The 20,655-nt window shown below is 34.5% G+C and overlaps 1 protein-coding gene across 1 annotated transcript; it reads right to left on the minus strand.

The window, feature by feature from the left end:
* Window positions 1-17,866: 17,866 nt before the first annotated feature.
* LOC110912924 (bidirectional sugar transporter SWEET2) lies at window positions 17,867-19,879 on the minus strand. Its single transcript, XM_022157761.2, has 6 exons — window positions 19,615-19,879; window positions 19,138-19,174; window positions 18,838-19,054; window positions 18,608-18,766; window positions 18,400-18,519; window positions 17,867-18,285 (listed from the first exon to the last, which is right to left on the minus strand). Exons 1-6 carry the CDS (start codon window positions 19,673-19,675, stop codon window positions 18,172-18,174), a joined length of 708 nt encoding a protein of 235 aa, XP_022013453.1. The 5' UTR covers window positions 19,676-19,879; the 3' UTR covers window positions 17,867-18,171.
* Between the last annotated feature and the right edge of the window lie 776 nt (window positions 19,880-20,655).

Raw genomic sequence — 20,655 nt, forward strand, 5'->3', positions numbered from 1 at the left:
ACGTTAGTTGTATTATGTGGAGTATCTATTAACAATCGAAGTTTATTCGCTATTTATCGATATTTATTGCTATATATCGCATGATTAATCGCTTTATCGCTTATCGTAATCGCGCTCGCAACTCGAAATACGCATATTGGTTACTGTTATACGTGTGTGTGTGCCTTACGTGTTACTTGTGCATGTTTAATTTATGTATGTGTGGTAATCAATCAAAACGCAACCAAATCGCAACTGAAACGCAATCGAACTCAATCGAAATCGAACTATGATAATTAGTGGAGAAGAAACAGTGCTCGATATGAATAGTTGGGATTAAAAGTAATTTGAATAGGAAACTCTATTGCGAGCGATGCGCAATTGAAATCGAAAACGAAATATAAAAAATTGTCGCACCGCATACTCGAACCAGATGCCAGCCGGCCGGATTGCCATCCGACCGGGCTGCCATCCGGTCGATGTGCCATCCGACCAAGCTGTCATCCGGGTGTGATGCCATCCGACCGACCAGCTCTTTCCTCTTTTGGAATCCTATAAATACCCATGTCACTTTCATTCTTGCTACTTTTGGCAACTCTCTGACCGAACAGCCCGTGCTCCCCACCTTTTCTTTGATTTCTCTCAAATCCGGTAAGATCTCGTCCTAAATCTTGTACTTCCTTAATCTACACGCACTCCTACACCTTTATATCTTTTAAATCTTAACTTTTAACCGTGAAATCACTAGATTTGAGGTGTTCTAGGATGATTTCATCATGGTGTTCTTGGGAACTTCATGTTTTGGCTTCAATCCACCAAGAACAACTTAGATCTACCCGATTTCCACATAAATAAACAAAGATCTCTTGTAGAACGGAACAAATCATGGTGAAAAAGGATTGAAAGATGGTTTTTAACTTTCTTTCAACTCTTTTACACTCAATACACTCAAAACCGATAGAATCGGACCATGTTCTAGTCTTCTACTCATTCTTAGTATTGTACTAGTTCAAGATATGGATTCTACTCACGAGACCACCAATTCCGGGTTAACCAAGAACAAGCGTCTGAACCGGTTAACTGGTCGAACTAGGGTGATTCCTGTTTGGTCGGGCCACTTGGGTCAAGATGGGGTTCTGTTAGTTGACACGTTGTCAAAGTGTCTCGATAAAACTACAAACAATCAAAACGGCCAAGTGAAAGACGAACGGAATGACCAGCACGGGGTGCTGTCCGACCGGACTACTGTCTGAATGGATAGCTATCCGAGCGACTGGCCATCCAAACGTCTGACACTTTGGGTCGCACACTTAACCAACTTTATCTGAAGTTTGAGTATTGAACGAATTGCTATCCGATCAGACTACCATCCGACCGGATTACCCTTCGGATCATGAGATACTTGGACTTCAACACTTAATAGATTTTTTAAACATGTTCAATGCACTAAGGATGCCACCCGACCGGACTGCTGGCCGATCGAGTGACGACCTGCTGTGAACTTGTTCTCACTGAAGTGTCAACCTGTCGGATTGTCGTCCGATCGGACGACCGTCCGATCGACCGACCTGAAAGGTAGAGATACTTCAATGTTTTCAAATGCTACAACAAAAAATTCAAAAGCCAAACCATCATACACAAACACATCCTTCTCAAAGGAAGAAACAATCCACTCGAACAATCATCCGACCGGACCACTGTCCGAACGGATTGCCATCCGCACGACCGGCCGTCCGATCGGATTACCATCCGATCGAACTGCTATCCGACCCACTTACATTTGTATCGTTTTACGCATCTCTTATCGTTATGCTATCGAACTATTCAGGCTAACCCTACTCTCAAGCGCTCCCTTCAATCCATCAATCGCTGTGAGTATACTCGATCCCTTTTTGCTTTCGCACTTTTGGGTGTTACATATGTTACTTATTCTAAATCACAATCGAACACACTATGCAATACTTTTAAGCTAACCGATACCGCATATTATACGTGACTTAATGAATGCTTGTTTGTTATGTTTACACATGGAATGTTGTCTACCTACCTTAGCAACGATAGTACTATAGTTTGGACTCAGCACTCAGCACCCGTTCACACGGGGGTTGTTAAGGACAATTATTTTCGTGGATTACAGTGGTGATCATGTATTACGAACTGCCTTAGGCAGTCAACCCGCAGTCATTGGTATCGATAGGTTCATGTCGATAACTAACATGCTTCGTTTTCCGCTGTGTACGTGCTGGTTATGCGTAAACTATTTCGAACTCTATATGCTATTACCAAACTTGTATACTCGCCTTTATACTGTATGTATTGACTTTATTTTAACATATGTGACAGGTGTTTAGGATGCTTATCTGCTAGGAAAGCGAGGCTAGAATAAGGTCCTAGAGGCCAACAAATAGTTGTCTGTATAAATGAAATCTGAGTTGTCGTAACAAAACTATTTGCCTAGATTTTGTCTGTAATAATTGTACTATCTTTTATGACATGGTATGGGACATGTTGTTTTAAGTAATTGATAAATATAATTGTTATGGAAACTTCTGGACAATCTGTTTCGCTCAGTGCCATGCCCCGATGTTTCCGCCATCGGTTGGGGTGTGACAGTAATAGACACCGTTGATTTGGTGACAAAGTGTGAGTCAGCACCACACTTTTTCATTTCCTCTCACATGGTATCTTCAACGAAGCAGGCGTGCTGAGCGTCACGAATCAAGGCTTTGACGTCGTGTTGGGCGTGAGTATTATGAACGCTATACACATAGCTTCGTCTGCTTAGAGCATCGGCCACAACATTTGTTTTGCCAGGGTGATAACGAATCTCACAGTCGTAATCGCTGAAAAGTTCAACCCATTGGCGTTGACGCATATTCAGTTCCTTTTGGTTGAGGATGTGTTGTAGGCTCTTATGGTCGGTGAAGACCGTACACTTGGTACCGTAAAGGTAGTGTCGCCAAATCTTCAACTCAAAAATTTCTATAGTACTTTTATCCAAAGGGTTTCCATTACTAACATGAATTTCTTGATTACGTGCTATTTCCCTTGACATCTGAATTGCAAACATGTTCAGATATAATTATCACAGAACTAAACAATTATACATGCATATTTTGTTGCTCATATTACATTTAGCACACCATACCTATCAGTATTATGCGTTGATATATATATATATATATACATATTATATTTTAACAGTTTCTTTCACTATATATTTTATCAAAATATAAGGAAAGTATATATATTATATTATGTGCTGTTTCTTTCTTGTTGTAATAGCTTTTCTCCATATTGCCTTAGTTTAGTTATATTTTCAGAGAGCATGGCTGGATAGGTATTCAGGATGTATGGTGGAAATTGTAGTTGTGACTGTGGCTAGAAATAAGGGTCTTATATAAGATCCTGAGATTCCCCGTCATTGGTTCTACTATCGTTCCCTTGGTGCTAATACGGGTGTCCTTAGGGTTTCTTTTGGGTTAAATGCGGTTAATGGTTTGAAAAATCATTTGGAGAGATCTGGGTAAACATGTAGGTTTATTTCTTCTGTTATATAAAAGCTTGTTTTTTCTACAGGAGATATTTGATTATTATATTGTATATACTATCAAGAAATTTTGTTCTGTATATGCATACGTATACAACAATTTCAATTTCCTATATATATAATACCAAATCATTTTTGTAAGAATCCAGTTATATAACTAATGGTATTATTCTGCTTATTCTCATAACTAATTAAAAAAAAATCCAAAAAATATTTTGATTCATGTACAATTGTTTTTCTAAGTCTTCCATATCACAACAATTGTGTCTTAAACCGCTTGAGATACTCATTCGATGGCACACAATAGATGAATACGGTTTTGTCTGTACTTTGAAGCAATCTAAAAGAAAATTTGGAGTTGTGTTTATGTTTGTTAACAAGTTACTTCAACTACTTGTTGCAACGATGGCCAATTATCTGTTGAGCAAGATTCTAGAACAGAGCACTTGTTTCCTCAAGATTGCAAAAGATACCGAGCTAGGAATCATCTTCCTACGTCTTCTGAATTACTCAAGCTAAAGAGAGTTGGAAAAAGGTTGCTCCTGATTGTCAAAGATGATGCATGTAAAAAAGGGGAGCTTGTCAGCTTAAAGTCTTTACAGAGAAAGTGACAGAAAAGATTTCCAAAGCAAATTTGGAAAGCATCAGTCTAGGGGGAGATTGTTGGATCTAAACTTGAGATAAAAGCTTGCCAAATTAAAGATCACAACATGCATGAAGTTGACGGTTCTAAGGATGATACAAGAGTTTGATAACATTAGCCTAAGGGGGAGATCGTTGGGTCTAAAACGTGTAGTCCAATGTTATCAAAGAATCAAGTCAACAAAGTCAACGCCAACAAGTCAAAGCCAACACGTAAGTCAACACGTGAAGATCGAAGAAAGAATTAGCGTCTGCAAGTTCGAGTTATATTGTTTCAGTTAATTAAATATAGGGTAAATTACACTTTTTGTCCTTTATGTTTGTACCGGATTGCAACAGATAACCTTTAACTTCAATAATTACAGTCACAATCCTTTATTTACAAAACTCAATACACTCTACGTCCTTTAGTACTAACGAGATTAAACTTTTTAGTTAAATTTATTCACTTAAGGGTATTTTGGTGAATTCATGTTTTTATTTAAATGTTTAATGAATAAAACAAAAAAATCGCATATACACTTCATATTTCCCAATTTCCTAACCCTAAAACCCTAACCACCACATCTTGCCACCACCACCATGTGACAACTCGAGTTTCCAAGATTCCGTTTTCGCATTAAATGCACGTTAACTGTTTGTTTAAGTTGTTTGCTTTGTAACTGTATACGTTGTGACATGATAAAGTGTATTGTGATTGTGCATGCTTATGTGTTTGGATGTTTAAGTGTATACATTGTGATATGTTTAAGTGATATGATAACCCACCAGACGAAACGAGTAGACGGAACAAGAGTGTTTCGCCATTAAACAACCCGGCGAAACACTGATGTGCTTCGCCATAGAACATCACGACGAAACAGATTTGTTTCGCCATCCCTTGTTCGACGAAACAGCGTGTTTCACCGGCCCACGATTCGCTGAAGCCCATTAAGGGCCAAACTCGTTACACGGGGTATTTATCTAGTATTCTGTTTCATTCGTAACACTTTGGCAAAAGTTAGAACCCTAGAACTCTCTGTATGACGGCAGCAACTATCTTCACCATCACTTTTCTGTCTCGAATCATTACTTGTCATCTCGAATCGGTTAGTGTAAAAACCCTACTGTTTACATGCATCTGCTAATTGATTACCCTTGTGTGTGTAGACTAGGATTAGTAAACTTTATGAATTTGGAGATCATGATATCTGTTATGTGTGATGATTATCTATAAATGCTTGACGATTCCGATGTATTTGATTGATAAATTGACATTACTAGGATATGTTCTACCGGTTACAAGTTCTGTGTAACGAAATCGAATTTGCTTGTTATTGTTGATCAGAATAGGATATTGGTAGTGTTGTAAACCTATGAGCGTGATCATCACCTGAATAGACGGTCTAAGATTAACATGTGTGATTATACTATGATTCTTAATCCATGAGATCGATGATTTGCTCAATGACTGAATGATTCTGTATGACGGCAATTAGGGTTTCTGTACGTAACTGTTAAGTGACGAAACTGGCTTTTGACGAAACAATGGACGACGAGACTGGCATGGCGAAACAAGTGTGTTTCGCCGAAACCAATCTTGACGAAACGGATATGATGAAACACAAGTGTTTCGCCGAAGACATCATGACGAAACAAAAAGGGGGTTTCGTCGAAGGGGCTTAACGACGAAACAGGGGTGTTCGTCGGATGGTTAATTTGCACAGTAACTTGATTTAACTCTGTTAAGTGTTTAACTGGATTGATTAACTGCCGTTAGATGATGAACATGATTTGTATGAACTTGAATACGTGCTCTGTGCTACTTGATAATCATTGATTCATTAACCACTGTGATTATTCCCATACGTGAACTTCGTGATTATAAACTGATTATGTACACGTGCGTACTTTAGGACTTGACTGATTGTTTGTGAGCACACATCTTAGCATACCGAGCAAACCAAGGTGAGTTCACACTCTTACCAAGGCATGGGATTCCCGGGGGTTGGGAATGGGATAGAATGATTACTTGTACTTACATTGTTACTGCTAGACTAGTGATACATGGGGAAGCCCCCACTACTCTTCGCACACATGCCTGGAATGGCCGCGATACTAATACGAATCTTCGCACACATGCCTGGAATGGTCGCGATACTAATACGAAACTTCGCACACATGCCTGGAGGGCCGCGATACAAATATAACTAGTCTACAATACATGGGAAACCCCCACTAATCTTCACAAACATGCCTGGAGGGCCGCGATACAAATATAAACGATACATGGTTTACTAAACAAGCAAACGATATACGAAACGAATACTATAACTAGACTACCAACTGTGAACTCGCTCAACTAGTTTGTTGACTCGTTGTTGCATGCCTTGCAAGTCGTTAAGTACTTTGGAGCTTGTATAGGGAGGCGCAGTCGTTGTGGACATGGATCATGGATGTTTGTTAAACATTTATGACATTTCAAAACTTATTCATATGATTGGGTTTACTTTTATGCTTCCGCTAAATAATGAAACTAGACTTATGTTTTGAACACCTTTCATATTGGTTTGGTTGATTTACATTTACTATTTACTTATCTGTTCAATATGATTGGTGGCTTGATCCTGGTCAATCACGCCTCTAAGCGGTAATACTCCGCGTGTGGATTTTGGGGGTGTGACACACCACCTCATCCTGCCGCTACCACCACCACTCCGGCCACACCCACTGCTCCTAACTGTTTTGGATTTCCTCATCAAAAACCGATATCCTAACAAAGTAAATGCTTAAAGAGAGTCGTAACCTTAAACGTATTTTTCTTCAACGGCCTCATACTAATTAAATTTTAATGCAGTTACTTTTTGATGAAGTGACATACTTATGTGGCAAAAACACTAATTTTTTTTATGATATGGCATGCTCATGTGGCAAAAACTGTAATTTTTGATGACATGATATCATCAAAACTAATTGGGTTAACGTTCCGTTAGTATGAGATTGTTGAATAATAATACGTTCAAAGATATAATTGTCTTTAAATATTTCCTTAGTTAGGATTAATTTCGGCCAATAGATGAAAGTTTGGATCATTAAAATTCAATAAACCGTTTTTATGTTTTTATTTGGCTTTCAGATTTGATATAGTTGGGTACTTGGGTTGTTGTTTAATAACATTTGGTGGTTTGAAAAATATAAAAAGAAAAAAAAAACTTGAATATGAGGATGATAACGATAAGTTGTGAAATACATTAGTTAAACCAAGTGCACTCAATTATTGCAAGTTGATTACGGATGGTTATTCAGTGTTAGGTAACTTGTTTTTGCTTGTGGGTGTTTCGTGTGGCTAGGAACATCACATGTGTATGGTTGTTGAAGTAAGCTTCCTTGCTTACCTAACAAGTTGCATGAAAATCTTGACATTTTCAGTAAATTTCATTAATAGCAAAGCTAAGATAAGATCTGAATAGCGTAGATGTAGACAGTCTTATCTTTACCACATAAAAATAGAAAGACTGCTTCCAGTGAGACCCCTGACTCGATTGTAGTTTTGTATCAAGCTTTGGACCTAAGGCACATAACACTCAAACAATCGGGACATCGACCAATTGGTGCATGCACCCCCATGTCTTTTAACGTTATTTTCACGAAATTAGTAAAATAACGTTAAAGTTAGTACCATTTCACTTTTATCCGTCGAACGCCCACACATATATACATTATATGTACACACCACAAGCGGGACAACTACCCTATGACATATGTGATATGTAAATTTAGACAAATGAAGTTGGATTATTTAGGGGCTGTTTGGTAGCCTCTTAATGACCATTCAGATGCTATCTCTTAATGATTTAAATCTCTGAATGAATAAGAGGTAACCTCAAGTCTGAATGGTTAAGAGGTAACATCTGAATGGTAAATCATCACATGTCACATTCTTCTACCTTTTCATTGGTAAAATTCTTAATGGTTCCATTAAGAGGTAGCCTCTTAATGATCATTCAGAGGTTACCAAACAGCCCCTTAGTCATTATTATAGGCAGAACTATGTAGGGTGAATATGTTATTTTTTATTTTATAAAATAAAATTGATTTTTATAACAACTCAAGAGATTGTTTATCAACATAGATAAGTGGCAGTGAATGTTATCAAAATTATAGTAATTACATTCTTGGTCTTCATGCAAAAGTTGTTCTTCACTAAGCTTTCCTTTAAAATCGGGTAGAGTTCACCGGTATGCAATAATCTCTTTGGGAGAAGTCACCCATAATTTCTCCTTACTATACACAGTGACAAAGATTACCACTAACTTATCACTTTCAAAAAAGTAATTTCCTATTACAAGTGTTTGCATGATATAATATTGAATGTAATCTACATCTGCCATATTTTCTCGTGAGTTTGATCTTGAGCTTTGATTTTAACAATTGTTTTACCATTGTATTAGTTTTTATAATTTGACTCGATTATTATAAACTTTAGTTGTTTGTAACAATTGTATTATCATTGTATTAGTTTTTATAAAAACATTCAAAAGTAATATTTTTTTTTTGTTCTTTACTTCATTTTAAATATTTTGACTCTTTGTATATACGTTTATGTTGTTTTTGAAGCGAGTTTGGATTTTTCAAGAAAGCTCCTTCTTGAATTTCTGCCTAGCTGTTTGGCATCAATGCACGGTCATTCCTTGACATCGACCGTTAGATTGTTATTGGATGTTTGTCTCAATTTTTAACTACAATATGAGATTTAACACACTCTTGTCACTTTGTCACATGGCCTCCTTCTTGCTCCATCAAACGTTGTCACATACCCGTTTAAAATAATGGTACATGATGTTCAACCTCATAGACTTGTACGCTAATTAAACCCTAAATCAACACTTTTTGGGGGACTTCTCTCACTTTTTCAAGCTTATCAAACCTTCATCTTTGGCGACTTAAAATCATTGTCCGTTCATCTTATGGCAAAAAGATTACTTGTTTAAGGGTTGTTTTTTTTTTGTTTTTTTTTTTTTTCAAAGTGTCAATTTTGATTTTCGAGATGGATATTTTAAAAGGGTTGATATTTGAAGTTTAATATTTTGATTTTTAATTTCCCTCTAGCGATTAATTTTCAAGATTCGTGTAAGTTTCATCTTGAAATCTTTATCACCTATTAGTCAATAATTCTCAACAACTTTAGTCATTTATGAATGCATCCATTATTAGTGACTATCCACATTTCTAACTCCCATGTCACATTTATGTTTGTATTAATGTTATAGCCTATATATAGTGGCTCATGTATTTTGTATGAGATATCAATAAGAAATTCATCTCCCATTCTCTCATTCTCTTCTATACATTGCTAATATGTTCTAGTTATTACACAACACGTTATCAGCACGAAAGTGCTCGAATCATCATTGGTTTTAATCGTTGATTAAAGTCTCGATTGACCCATGTCGTTGATGATGTTTTGTTGATAAAAGTTTTGGTGGCCCTAGGTGTTTCCAACGAATATTGGATTTCGTAGACATGGCGATTGAAAAGTGATGGAGATACTATTTCCTTTAGTTATTTCAAGGTAAGTTTTTTTTCCACCATACATGGTAAGTTTTTTTTGTTGAATATGCCTTATCTTTTCAACTTGATTTTACCATGATAAGAATAATCGTTAACCAGAATGAGATTTTTGAAAGTCGGTTGAACATGGGATGTTCAAATCCTACTCATAATTTTCGTTTTCATTTTCAATGACCTTTTCTAGAATTAATGATCATCACGGTATTGAAAAAAAATAGGAAATATAAGTTTAATATATACATGGACACTTGTTACAAAAACCCGATGAGAAAATACTTGGTATTAATTTATTAAATCTAATCTTATCTATTTGCTAGTTATATTGCAAGCTTATTCCTTGGTTTAGAAATTGATATATAGTTTGATAAATTCTTTTTATGCATGTTTAATAGATAAACATTGAAAAGAAAAGTTGTATTATGATATCCATGATCTTGCATTTACTTGTTGATTATATTATTTATATATATTTTAAAGTTATATATATTATTTAGTTTTAATTAATATAGCATAAATTAAATTAAAGTTCTAATATATAACTTATGAGTGTGGATTGAATATTATTAATTATAAAATTAATTTCGATTTCCTCATCATTAATTCATGTTGATGTATATTTACCTATTTTTTTTTCAATTTACGAAATGAAATGAGTAAATAGTAATTAAATAATCTTTTATGTTCTAATAAATTGTTTTTATTATATTTTATGGTTAGTAAATAGTAATTAAATAGCCTTTTATTGTTGTTTTAAATTTTATACAACAAATTAAGTTTCAAAGAGACATTACAAATTCTAAATCATTATGTGCTTTTATTATTATGGTTATGAGTTTTGATACCATTATGTGCTTTTATTATTATGGTTATGAGTTTTGATATCATTATGTGCTTTTATTATTATGGTTACGAGTTTTGATATCATTATGTGCTTTTATTATTATGGTTATGAGTTTTGATTGGTTCATTAATTGGTTTTTGTTATTAGTATTTATACAATTTATGATGACTACCAAAATACAATTTGTATTAAAAGGTGATGTCTAATAGTTATATTTGAAGATAATCATTAGTGCAATTCTGCTAATGAATTTACAATAATGAACATGTTTATATGATAATATGTTATAATATGACAACTACTTAGTTAATTTTGTTGTATATCACTGTTATTGCAGTTGTATAAGCCTTTTTTGCTATTTGATATTTAAATATGTGATTTGATTCTATGAAATATTTGTGTGATAAAAGATATTATTTGCAAATTAACATGACATTAAAATTCTCAAGACCTGTTATATTTTCTTGAGCAACAAAATTTATTAGTATAAGAAAGCTCATTTACGAGTAATAAAGATTCATATGTTATTATATGATCGAGAAAGTTGATAGTGACATTTGTTTATGTTTTAAACTATAGTGACAAATATGTGTATATATGATATACTTGTGATTGGCTATATCATGTTACATTTATGCATAAATTACACAACACGTCATAAACAAATGGGTACGTTACTTTAAATGATCTTTAATATCCATTTAATGGTAAAGGATCCTGTAAAAAGTGCTCAAAGTGTGAGAAGTGTGAGAAGTGCATTATAACACTATATATAATACTATATAACACCATATAAACACCGTATAACAATATGTAACACCATATAATACCATATAACACTTTGTAACACTATATATCATTATATAACAAATATAACACTATAGCTTGTCTGATAGCATGTCTATGATAGATGTATAGTGTTATATTTGTTATATAATGATATATAGTGTTACATAGTGTTATATGGTATTATATGGTGTTACATATTGTTATATGATGTTTATATGGTGTTATATAGTATTATATATAGTGTTATAATACAATCTTAAATTATATGGAGTTATGAACATGGATATTAATATATATGATGTTGGTTAATGCTTAGAATTTAAATATCATTTTTCCCATTTAATTCATTCTTTATTAATTTTAATTCATTCTTATTAATATCTTTTAATTAGAAATTTGATTAATTCTTATTACTTTAAATGATCTTTAATATTTTTTTTTCGAGACATGACAAGCAAATTAATATGAGTTTAATCTCTTTAACACTCACACACATATATATGTATACATATAATGTCATAGGATTGTGTGTGATTTATATATGTAATTGATATGCATATAAATTGTGAATAATTAACATGCATATAACTTGCTTATGGGTAGATATTACGGATTTCATTTGTTTAGCAATACTTCTGTTGGTCTCATTGTTTTAGATAGCATATATGTTATATGTATTGCCTTTAGACAAGTTAAATGTGCTAAATAAATTAATACAAATTTCTTTGGTAGCTGGTTACCAAAACAACTACGCTGAGATAAACATTGTTATGCTTTAGTGATTTGATATTTCAGCTTGTTACAATGCTATGCATAGTCAACATATTTAATTGTATGGTTATTCTTCTAATTGCTTGTTGTTGCTAAACAAATATTAATAGACATTGATATAGTCATTAGAAATGTGCCGTCACATGAAAATGATGAAAAATAGTTATGAAAATAATTAGTGGACTTTAGCTTAAGTAAACTACTCTGATGTTAGTTACTTAAATTGATAGATAATAATTCATTTGAGTTAGTATTGATGCTCACATGAATCCTAAATCAATGATGAGAACCCGAAGTTCTCCCAAAAGTATACAAAGTCCCGTTTGTTTTTAATAATGATTTTTCAAGTTCAACCCAAACTTTAGTTCATCGCACTTGGCGTGTTTGGCTAACATATAGCCTAGTGATGGAAAACCTTATGAATAGTACATGTTTTCCCTCTAAACAAAGGCTAAAACTATAATATTTCACGTGGTAGAGACGCTATTGATACTATTTCACGTGTTAATAGCATATTAAATACTCCAGAAGAGCATCGATAGTTTACCCGCTGATATCGAATTTTGTAATTCATAATGCATCATATTCTAATGTATACTGAAGAAATTTGTTAAGTTTCCACTATGTTTGAATGAAAAGTCATCACCCTGGAACGATGTAAAAGAAAATGTACTAAATATCTAAAATATATCATATAGCAAATATGGCCAGAAGACTATATTAGAAGTTACTAGAAATGATACTAAATTTTCCACAATATTCCATTAAATCAAATATGGTGAGTAACCAGAAGTTACTAGAATATTTATACGTTCACCACATGGCATGACCAAATAGGTCATCAAGATAGCATCATGATATGCTAAACAATTAAACATGCTAACCGGTACCTTAGCACCTATAAGTAATCTAAAAACATTGCTCCCAAAATGCCTTATCATATGTCTAGTTAGTTTTTTTTGTGCCAAATATATTTTATGCCCTTCCAAACAATAGACTTACAAACAATCCCTCTTATATGGGACCATTGAAATGTACAGTTGTGTGGATTGTGGCATTCATACATGGTTACATGTGAGTTTTTAGCTACCCGTATGTAGCATATGTCCAACACTATGGAACGTTGTTTTTTTTTTTTGACATGGTTTAACACTGTTCTTTGACAACCCAATTGTAGGGACCATTGTTGGGCACAATGTGAAATATAGTGAGAGGCATACGTAGTCGAGACGGAATTCGTCGATTGATTATATCAATTCAAAACCAACTGCTTATCACAAATACTCCCCATTACAACTGGTCTCCTGAAGAGAACCAAGTTTCCATTTTTTTTATATATTTTGTTGTGCAGCCTATGTACCAATAGCACCACCATAACATATAAAATGGGATATATACATCGTATTCCCAGTCTTAGGGGGAGACAAGAAAATGAAAGACTGGTAACATAAAAAATGCATCATATTATATATCGACCCCTGAAGTGGTCAATGCAAATCTGAAGTCCAAAAGAAAGAGCGTGTATTTCCAAATAATAACAAATGAAATACAAGATGCATTCACTGACACAAATAAGGTGACAAAGTCACGTATACCAGCTTAAGCTTATCTGCTCGAATGGAAGTACTAACAAAATGATTATCATATTAATAAATTGTGAGAGATAAATCGGTTCCAAAAAGATAAAACCCACAAACACAAAAAGAGCGGAGTAACGCAGTTGGTGTAACCCCAAAAGAGGTGGCACACAAAACACCATAAGTGGTTGCATACAAAACCCCAGAAGTGGTTGCATACTAAACCTTAAAGAAGGTTGTTGTCAAAACCCCAAAAGAGGCTAATGGAGTTCTAAAAGAAACTCTAGTACCAAACAAATATGAGATCGCGATGAATTATGTACAAAATAAGTACAATATGGAACCGTAATGAAACACGATTAAAATAATATATTTGATTATGCTATAGCAATAGATGTAATCGATGAAAAAAAAGGATTACATATATAGAAAGTGTGCAAGAGTGTACGCACACAAATAGCCAAAATGGCTACATGACTTAAGGTTGAACTAAATTTGCTCGACAAACTAAACGTTTTCGAACCAGCAGTTCGAACACCCATAGACGTCAAACCAGTAGGTTATAAATGGGTGCCTTTAAATAAAAGGAAACGTAAATAATGAGTTTTTGCGATGTAAGGAACGCATTTTAACATAAAGATTTTTCCCAAATCCCAGCAGTTGATTACGAGGAAACGTATACCCCTGTAGTGGATGCGATAATCTTTAGATTTTAAGCGGCCTCACAATCTCAGAATGACTTCAGATAAAACAACTTATGGATGTCATCACCGTATACATGTACGAGACAATTGCAGATGACATCTGTATGAAAACCCCTGAAGGATTAAAAATGCTCAAAGCATTATGAAACAATAACCCCATATGTGTTATATATATGAATCTTAAAGGAAACTACTCGTATGTGGTACAGTCGACTATACTCTGAAAAGAGATGTATAATTTTGATAAAATGAGCTACATCTATTTAACAAGATTTCACTTTTACAGTGATGATGTAAACATCATCGAGAGGGAACTCTCAAACTAAAGAGGAAAATTTCGAATGACCTTTACAAAGTGTAGTTATCCTCGACCTGTAGTTTCGAGTATATATGTACTATTTTTGCTCATCAATCTGACTACATCTAGAAGATGTTATATAGAAAAAGCTCATTCGTTGAGTACATGAACGATTGTCTGATCGCTTGACATAGAAAACATATTCTTATCAACCCCAAGAAAAGGATGTTGAACTGCTTAGTCAAGAAGTACCATACTTAATTGCGATCAGAGCATTGACGTATCTTGCAAACAAGACGACATCTGATATTACGTTGTATTGGTTTTCAACGTGGCAGAATTATAAAGCGCATTAAATAATTATTTGACATATTTACAAACTCGAGACACGGGATAGTTCCACAAGAACAATATGGCGTCCTGGGTTATGATTGATATATATTAGACTCGCATAGAGTTCGATCTCAATCCAGATACAAGTTATGAAGGTCGAAGATTTCATCATATTTAAGAAGTATGTAGATTAGAGTTGATCAAGAGAAGCTCAAGCTATACTGTATGAAGACAATGTAAGACAACAACACCCAAATCAAAGAAGACTACGTCAAATATCAAGTCAAGCAATTGTCACAGAAGATTGGATTCAACATCATCAAGATATACAAGTAAAATTGAGAGGGAGTAACGTACCCATAATATACACAGTGTATGTACTCTTTTTCCTTAATGAGGCAATATACCTGATCCAGAAGTATCAGGGGGAGACAATACGCGATGCACTCTTTTTCCCTTAGCTGAGGTTTTGTCCCACTGGGGTTTCATAGCAAGGTTTTTAATGAGGCAGCATCACCAAGCGTATTAAAGAATAGTATATCATCATGTGGATAGTCAAGAGGGAGTGTTATGAATGCATCCATTATTAGTGACTATCCACATTTCTAACTCCCATGTCATATTTATGTTTGTATTAATGTTATAGCCTATATATAGTGGCTCATGTATTTTGTATGGGATATCAATAAGAAATTCATCTCCCATTCTCTCATTCTCTTCTATACATTGCTAATAGGTTCTAGTTATTACACAACAAGTCATTAATTAGTTCTATCTACTTATTTTATAATTCTTTTCATTCGCTTTCTTTAATCTCGAGCAAAATATGTAAAACCAAGTTTGTTAAAAAGAATAAGAGATAAGGAAACAAAAGCGCGATTACAAACACACAAATTACAAAAGTTCTTATATGAACTCAAATAATTGGTCCTTAAAATCATAGTTCTTATTTAGTCACAGAGTATTGCCCATATCCATAAATAACCATTATACATGCCGATTCTAAACACGACACTTCACAAATAACTATATGAGCCATGTTCGAGTTGGACAATTCAAGATGCTAACTCAACGCAATTTTCACCCCTAAATTGTGATACGGATGTATTGACCCATTTGGAGGTTTTTGTTCTGAATATTATGGAATAAAGGGTTAAAAACTTTTATTTATGTTGATTATGGTTGATTCTTGAACATTTCATCCGTATTGTTATTCACTCGGGTTCGGCATGACATATGACTGATACCCATAATTTAGGTTAAGTCGGTTAAAATTTAACCGATAAAAAGTCAATACAACATCGTTTTGACCTATTACCTAAATGGCCTCACCAATTTGTAAAATGTGCTTGAACCTTTTACAATGTGAAAGTAACAAAGTTACTTGTGAACAATTAAAATGATATAAATATTTAGTCTTCAAAACTAATTATTTGTCGTTAATTTATATATAAAGTGGTTAAAGATATTAGATAATTTAATAATCTATTTTTCTAATTGTTTGTTAATTTTTATAGATCTTTTGAACAGCAAAACTTGCTCCTACACCCTTAGGGGGTAGGGGTGGTCATCACTCACCACTCACGCATCACTCACAACATTCAATCAATTTCCGTCACGTCATCGAGCTTTATTCTATCACTAGTTGTGGATTTTAGTGGAAATGCCCATCACTCACCACACCCAACAATTTTCCTCACAACCCAACAATTTCTCTCATTCTCTCCAACTTTTCACGCGTGATAATCTTGACACGTTATGAAATTCACGCGTTTTAAGTTTTGGTGGCGGCGGTGTTTTGTGGACAATCACGCATGGTAGATGTCTCATAAGAGACCGCCCCGTTAGTTAATTTTTACGGATACTTAGCAAATGTAATTGTTCACGTGTTGCTGGGCCTCTTAAATGATACCGCCTAACTTAATGCATCGTCAAATTAATGATACAGCCTAACTTGAGGCATCCTCAAATTCAACGATCCACGTGACGGTTAATTAAATCCCTATTGGCTAACTGAATGAAAAAGACTGTCCACCAATCTCATGCAAGCCCAAATGTTGGTGACCCCCTTCCACACACTTGAAACAATGTCTATTTCCCTCCAAAACTTTTGCCTGCACTACTTTTCTGGTTGTTGAGCTTAGTGATGTTTAGAAAGAGAGATACCAAACCCATTCAAGACAGTGGCGGTGGCGACAAATGGGTAAACAAACTCATGGCTAAAGGTGAAGAAGGGTTTGATCAGGTCGGTTTGCTGGAGCAAGGCAAGTAACTGGGACGGAAATTTGAGTGCAGTCCACACCGTTGCTTGCTAGAGGTAGTGGTGTCTGGTGAGGTGGGGTGGCCAAGCCATAACGCAACGTATTGCGTGTGGCAGCAGCCCATACTTATGGGTGAGACGTGAGTTTCCAAGCTTCGGTGGGCTCATTTGTTATGATGAAAAAGGGAAGCCACTAGGTGACGGTAGCTCTACTGAGAGATCCAGGTAAGGTGACAGGTCGCTTGAAACGAGTCGCATTTTAGCAGCAATCAAAACAAGTTGGGGTGGGTTGACCCACAAAAGTTTTTGTGCATTTAATAAAATATCAATAACCAATGCGTTAATTATGAAACAAAAGCAATATTACTATCATGATAATAATTATAAATTACTAATCGAACTAAACCTCTTGCTCCTTTTTTGCGTTTGCAGGAAAAACCTACGGTAAGAGCTACTTTAGTTCATTTCATTTTTCGTTCGCGATAGTAATTAGTCGCTTCTTTTTCTCCGAAGCGCAAGATCATGAGCAGTTTTTACATACATTGTAATTTTCATATACACGCACACGATCATGAAGAGGAGAAACTTATAAGTTCACTAGACTTGAATGAGTCAAATTTATTGAACAGCAAGAAATTTGACACACAGGGCAAACCTCTCAACAACAAAATGGAAACAGATATATTACATAGACGACGTGGGACTTCAGCTTTACAAACAAATTCACACGTTGACACAAATCCAAAGACTCAGCACCCCACCCGTTCTTTGACGATGATCAAAGATCAAACTCAAGAACCACTCAAGTTCAAAAATGCAAATAATCGATGCGTGTTTGATTACACAGGGAAGATATGAACTTACAGGTGTTCCATGTTCATGCAATTGACTCTATTAAGGGTTCTCGGGTTTCTTGTTTTGATTGATTGTTGTAGTAGAAGTACAAAGCCAATTGCGCAATTCCCAGAATGGTCCCTATACCATTTGGAACCTAAAATTCAAACAATATGCACAGATGTTAGTTGCTAGTTATCATCAACCAAAACAGAAGAATATTAAAAAAATAAATAAAACGTAGAACTTTGCTTTGCTGAAAGAAGCTTACATAGATGAAAGGATCGAAGTTGAACACGCCATATAACAAAAATGAGGTGCTCATCAAGAAAGTGGAGAGTGAGAGGTAAAACGGCATGAATTCAACGCTCCTGGTCTGAATCACTAGATTCTGGAGCAAAAAAAGTGATATCATTTAAATTACGAAATTTAACGGAGGTGATTAGATTATAACGTAAGTTCCACAGGAAAGAACATACCATTACTGACAACGGGGAAGCAAACATTGATATGAGGGTAGCACAACTTAAAAACCCGATGATTAGATGTCTAAGTTCAAGATCAGTAACAAGCAAACTCCCAATCGCGATGGCTGCAAACAGACCAAAAACTGCCAGCAGTAATCCAGACATCTTGAACTGCAAAGACGAACTCACAATTAACATTTAAATGATTTCGATGAAATTTAACAAATTATGGGCATTCTGACCTTTTTGTTTTTGTCAGCATGTGTTATATAGATAACTATGTATGTTAACTGGAAAACCGCACCAACAGAGTTGACTGTTGTGACCAACAAATTATCATATGATATGAGCGGGCAGCCATACCATGCGCAGATCAAGCAGTTCAAGAGGGCGTAAACGTATGGGATTCCTGAGAACTGTTCTGTTGATTGGTTTCTGATGATTCTTCGAAAAGTTGGTCTGGAAATAAAGATGTTCTTAAATGTTAGGTTTAATTTTATTCAGAATATACCCTTGGTTTCGGAAATTTCGTTGTTACTTACATTGGTGACACAAAGAGCCCAAAAGCAAATATGTTCCCTGCAAAAAGTAATCAAAGAATTTGCAATTCAAATCTTATGAAATCAGAACCAAATTCATATCCAGATCAAAGATCAGTAACTGATTAACTGTAATATGCAATCATAAGATTAAAATCCCTAATTCATTACATTCACAACATAAATCAACCCTAAAATCTAAACAACAATCATCAAACTCATTCAATCCTTTACTTCCTCTAGGTTTTCAACATATTCAAAACACGGAAAACCGTCGGAATAACAAAAACGAATCACATTGCACACGAATTTCCTACACAATTTCACATACAATATGATCAAATTGCTGCAACTAACAGGATCACAAAGTTTCAGATATTATCTCGACAACGAGTTACATCCAAATCATTCACAATTTCATACCTACAAACACATAAAATTAAAGTTAGAGAAATGAAATGAAGATATTCGATTTCGAACCAGCTATTCCAGCAGCTTGCTTAAAAGCCTCAAACGATTGAGGCGAAACAAAAGCCGCCATTGATAGATAAACAATTCTTCTTCGTTTTCTGCCTAAATCTCTTCACCAATGTTTGTGTGATCGTGTTTATAGTGAATTTTTGAATATAAATTTGAATGATTGCTGCAAGTTTGAAGCGAAATCGAGAGTGAATAGGAAGGAATGAAAGCGAATTGATTATTATTTTATGAATCAGAAGAATCACGTGGCTCGGGATTTGCAAGCCTGTATATAGTGAGTCAACTCGGAATCCAGCTGTTGTTTCCCGGATAAACTTCAGGTTGTTGGTCAACTACCTTTAAGCCCTTCAACTTTCTAAACATTACATCTTTTTAAGCACCTTTTTTAAGTCTCTTATTTATTCAAGTCTCTTAATTAATGGTTCTCTATATACGAGATTCACAATAAATGATTAACATGTATCTTATATTTTTCATCATTAATGTAATAATGTAATATTAAGTATAGTACTCTTAGGCCGGTTCAATCATTTTGGGAGTTCTAAACAAAAAGAAAAGGCATCCTTTTCCACATGTCAATCATTATTTTTTTTTTAAATAAAATAAAATAATTGGAATTTTAAGATGTAGAATTCAATCTCCATTTTCCTTGTGAATAGAATTGACACTGTGATTTTTTTTTTTTTTTTTTTTTTTTTGTAAATGCTAATGATACTAAAGCCTAGCCTTCCAAATGGGCAAGATTTCTTCAAAATTAAATCACATTATGGAAGTGAATGAGTTGGATGACTAAATCTTCTATTTTTGTAAAGAAAATCCTAATATAGAGTTATATAGAAAAACTTGTAAAGGGCCCTAGAATGACCTGATGTAATCCTATCATACATGCATCATCACAAACATAAGTGAGGGATTTATAAGTTGAAACCAAAGTATAAAGTAAAATAAACCCGTCAAATTATAGTTTTAAATCCGGTCTGAGAGATAATGTGAGTTGGAAGTGATATAGGTACTTTGGAAATTCTGATCAATGTGGCTAAT

Source organism: Helianthus annuus, chromosome 15 (assembly GCF_002127325.2).
Source record: "Helianthus annuus cultivar XRQ/B chromosome 15, HanXRQr2.0-SUNRISE, whole genome shotgun sequence".
NCBI classification, from domain to species: Eukaryota; Viridiplantae; Streptophyta; class Magnoliopsida; order Asterales; family Asteraceae; genus Helianthus; species Helianthus annuus.

Excerpts from the sequence above, each read along its gene's own strand:
- LOC110912924 (XM_022157761.2), bottom strand. The coding sequence starts at position 19,675 with ATGGCGGCTTTTGTTTCGCCTCAATCGTTTGAGGCTTTTAAGCAAGCT. Across the intron at positions 18,520-18,607 it reads CTTCCCCGTTGTCAGTAATG|AATCTAGTGATTCAGACCAG; the intron begins GTATGTTCTTTC and ends TTTTTGCTCCAG. Across the intron at positions 18,286-18,399 it reads ACTTCGATCCTTTCATCTAT|GTTCCAAATGGTATAGGGAC; the intron begins GTAAGCTTCTTT and ends TTTGAATTTTAG.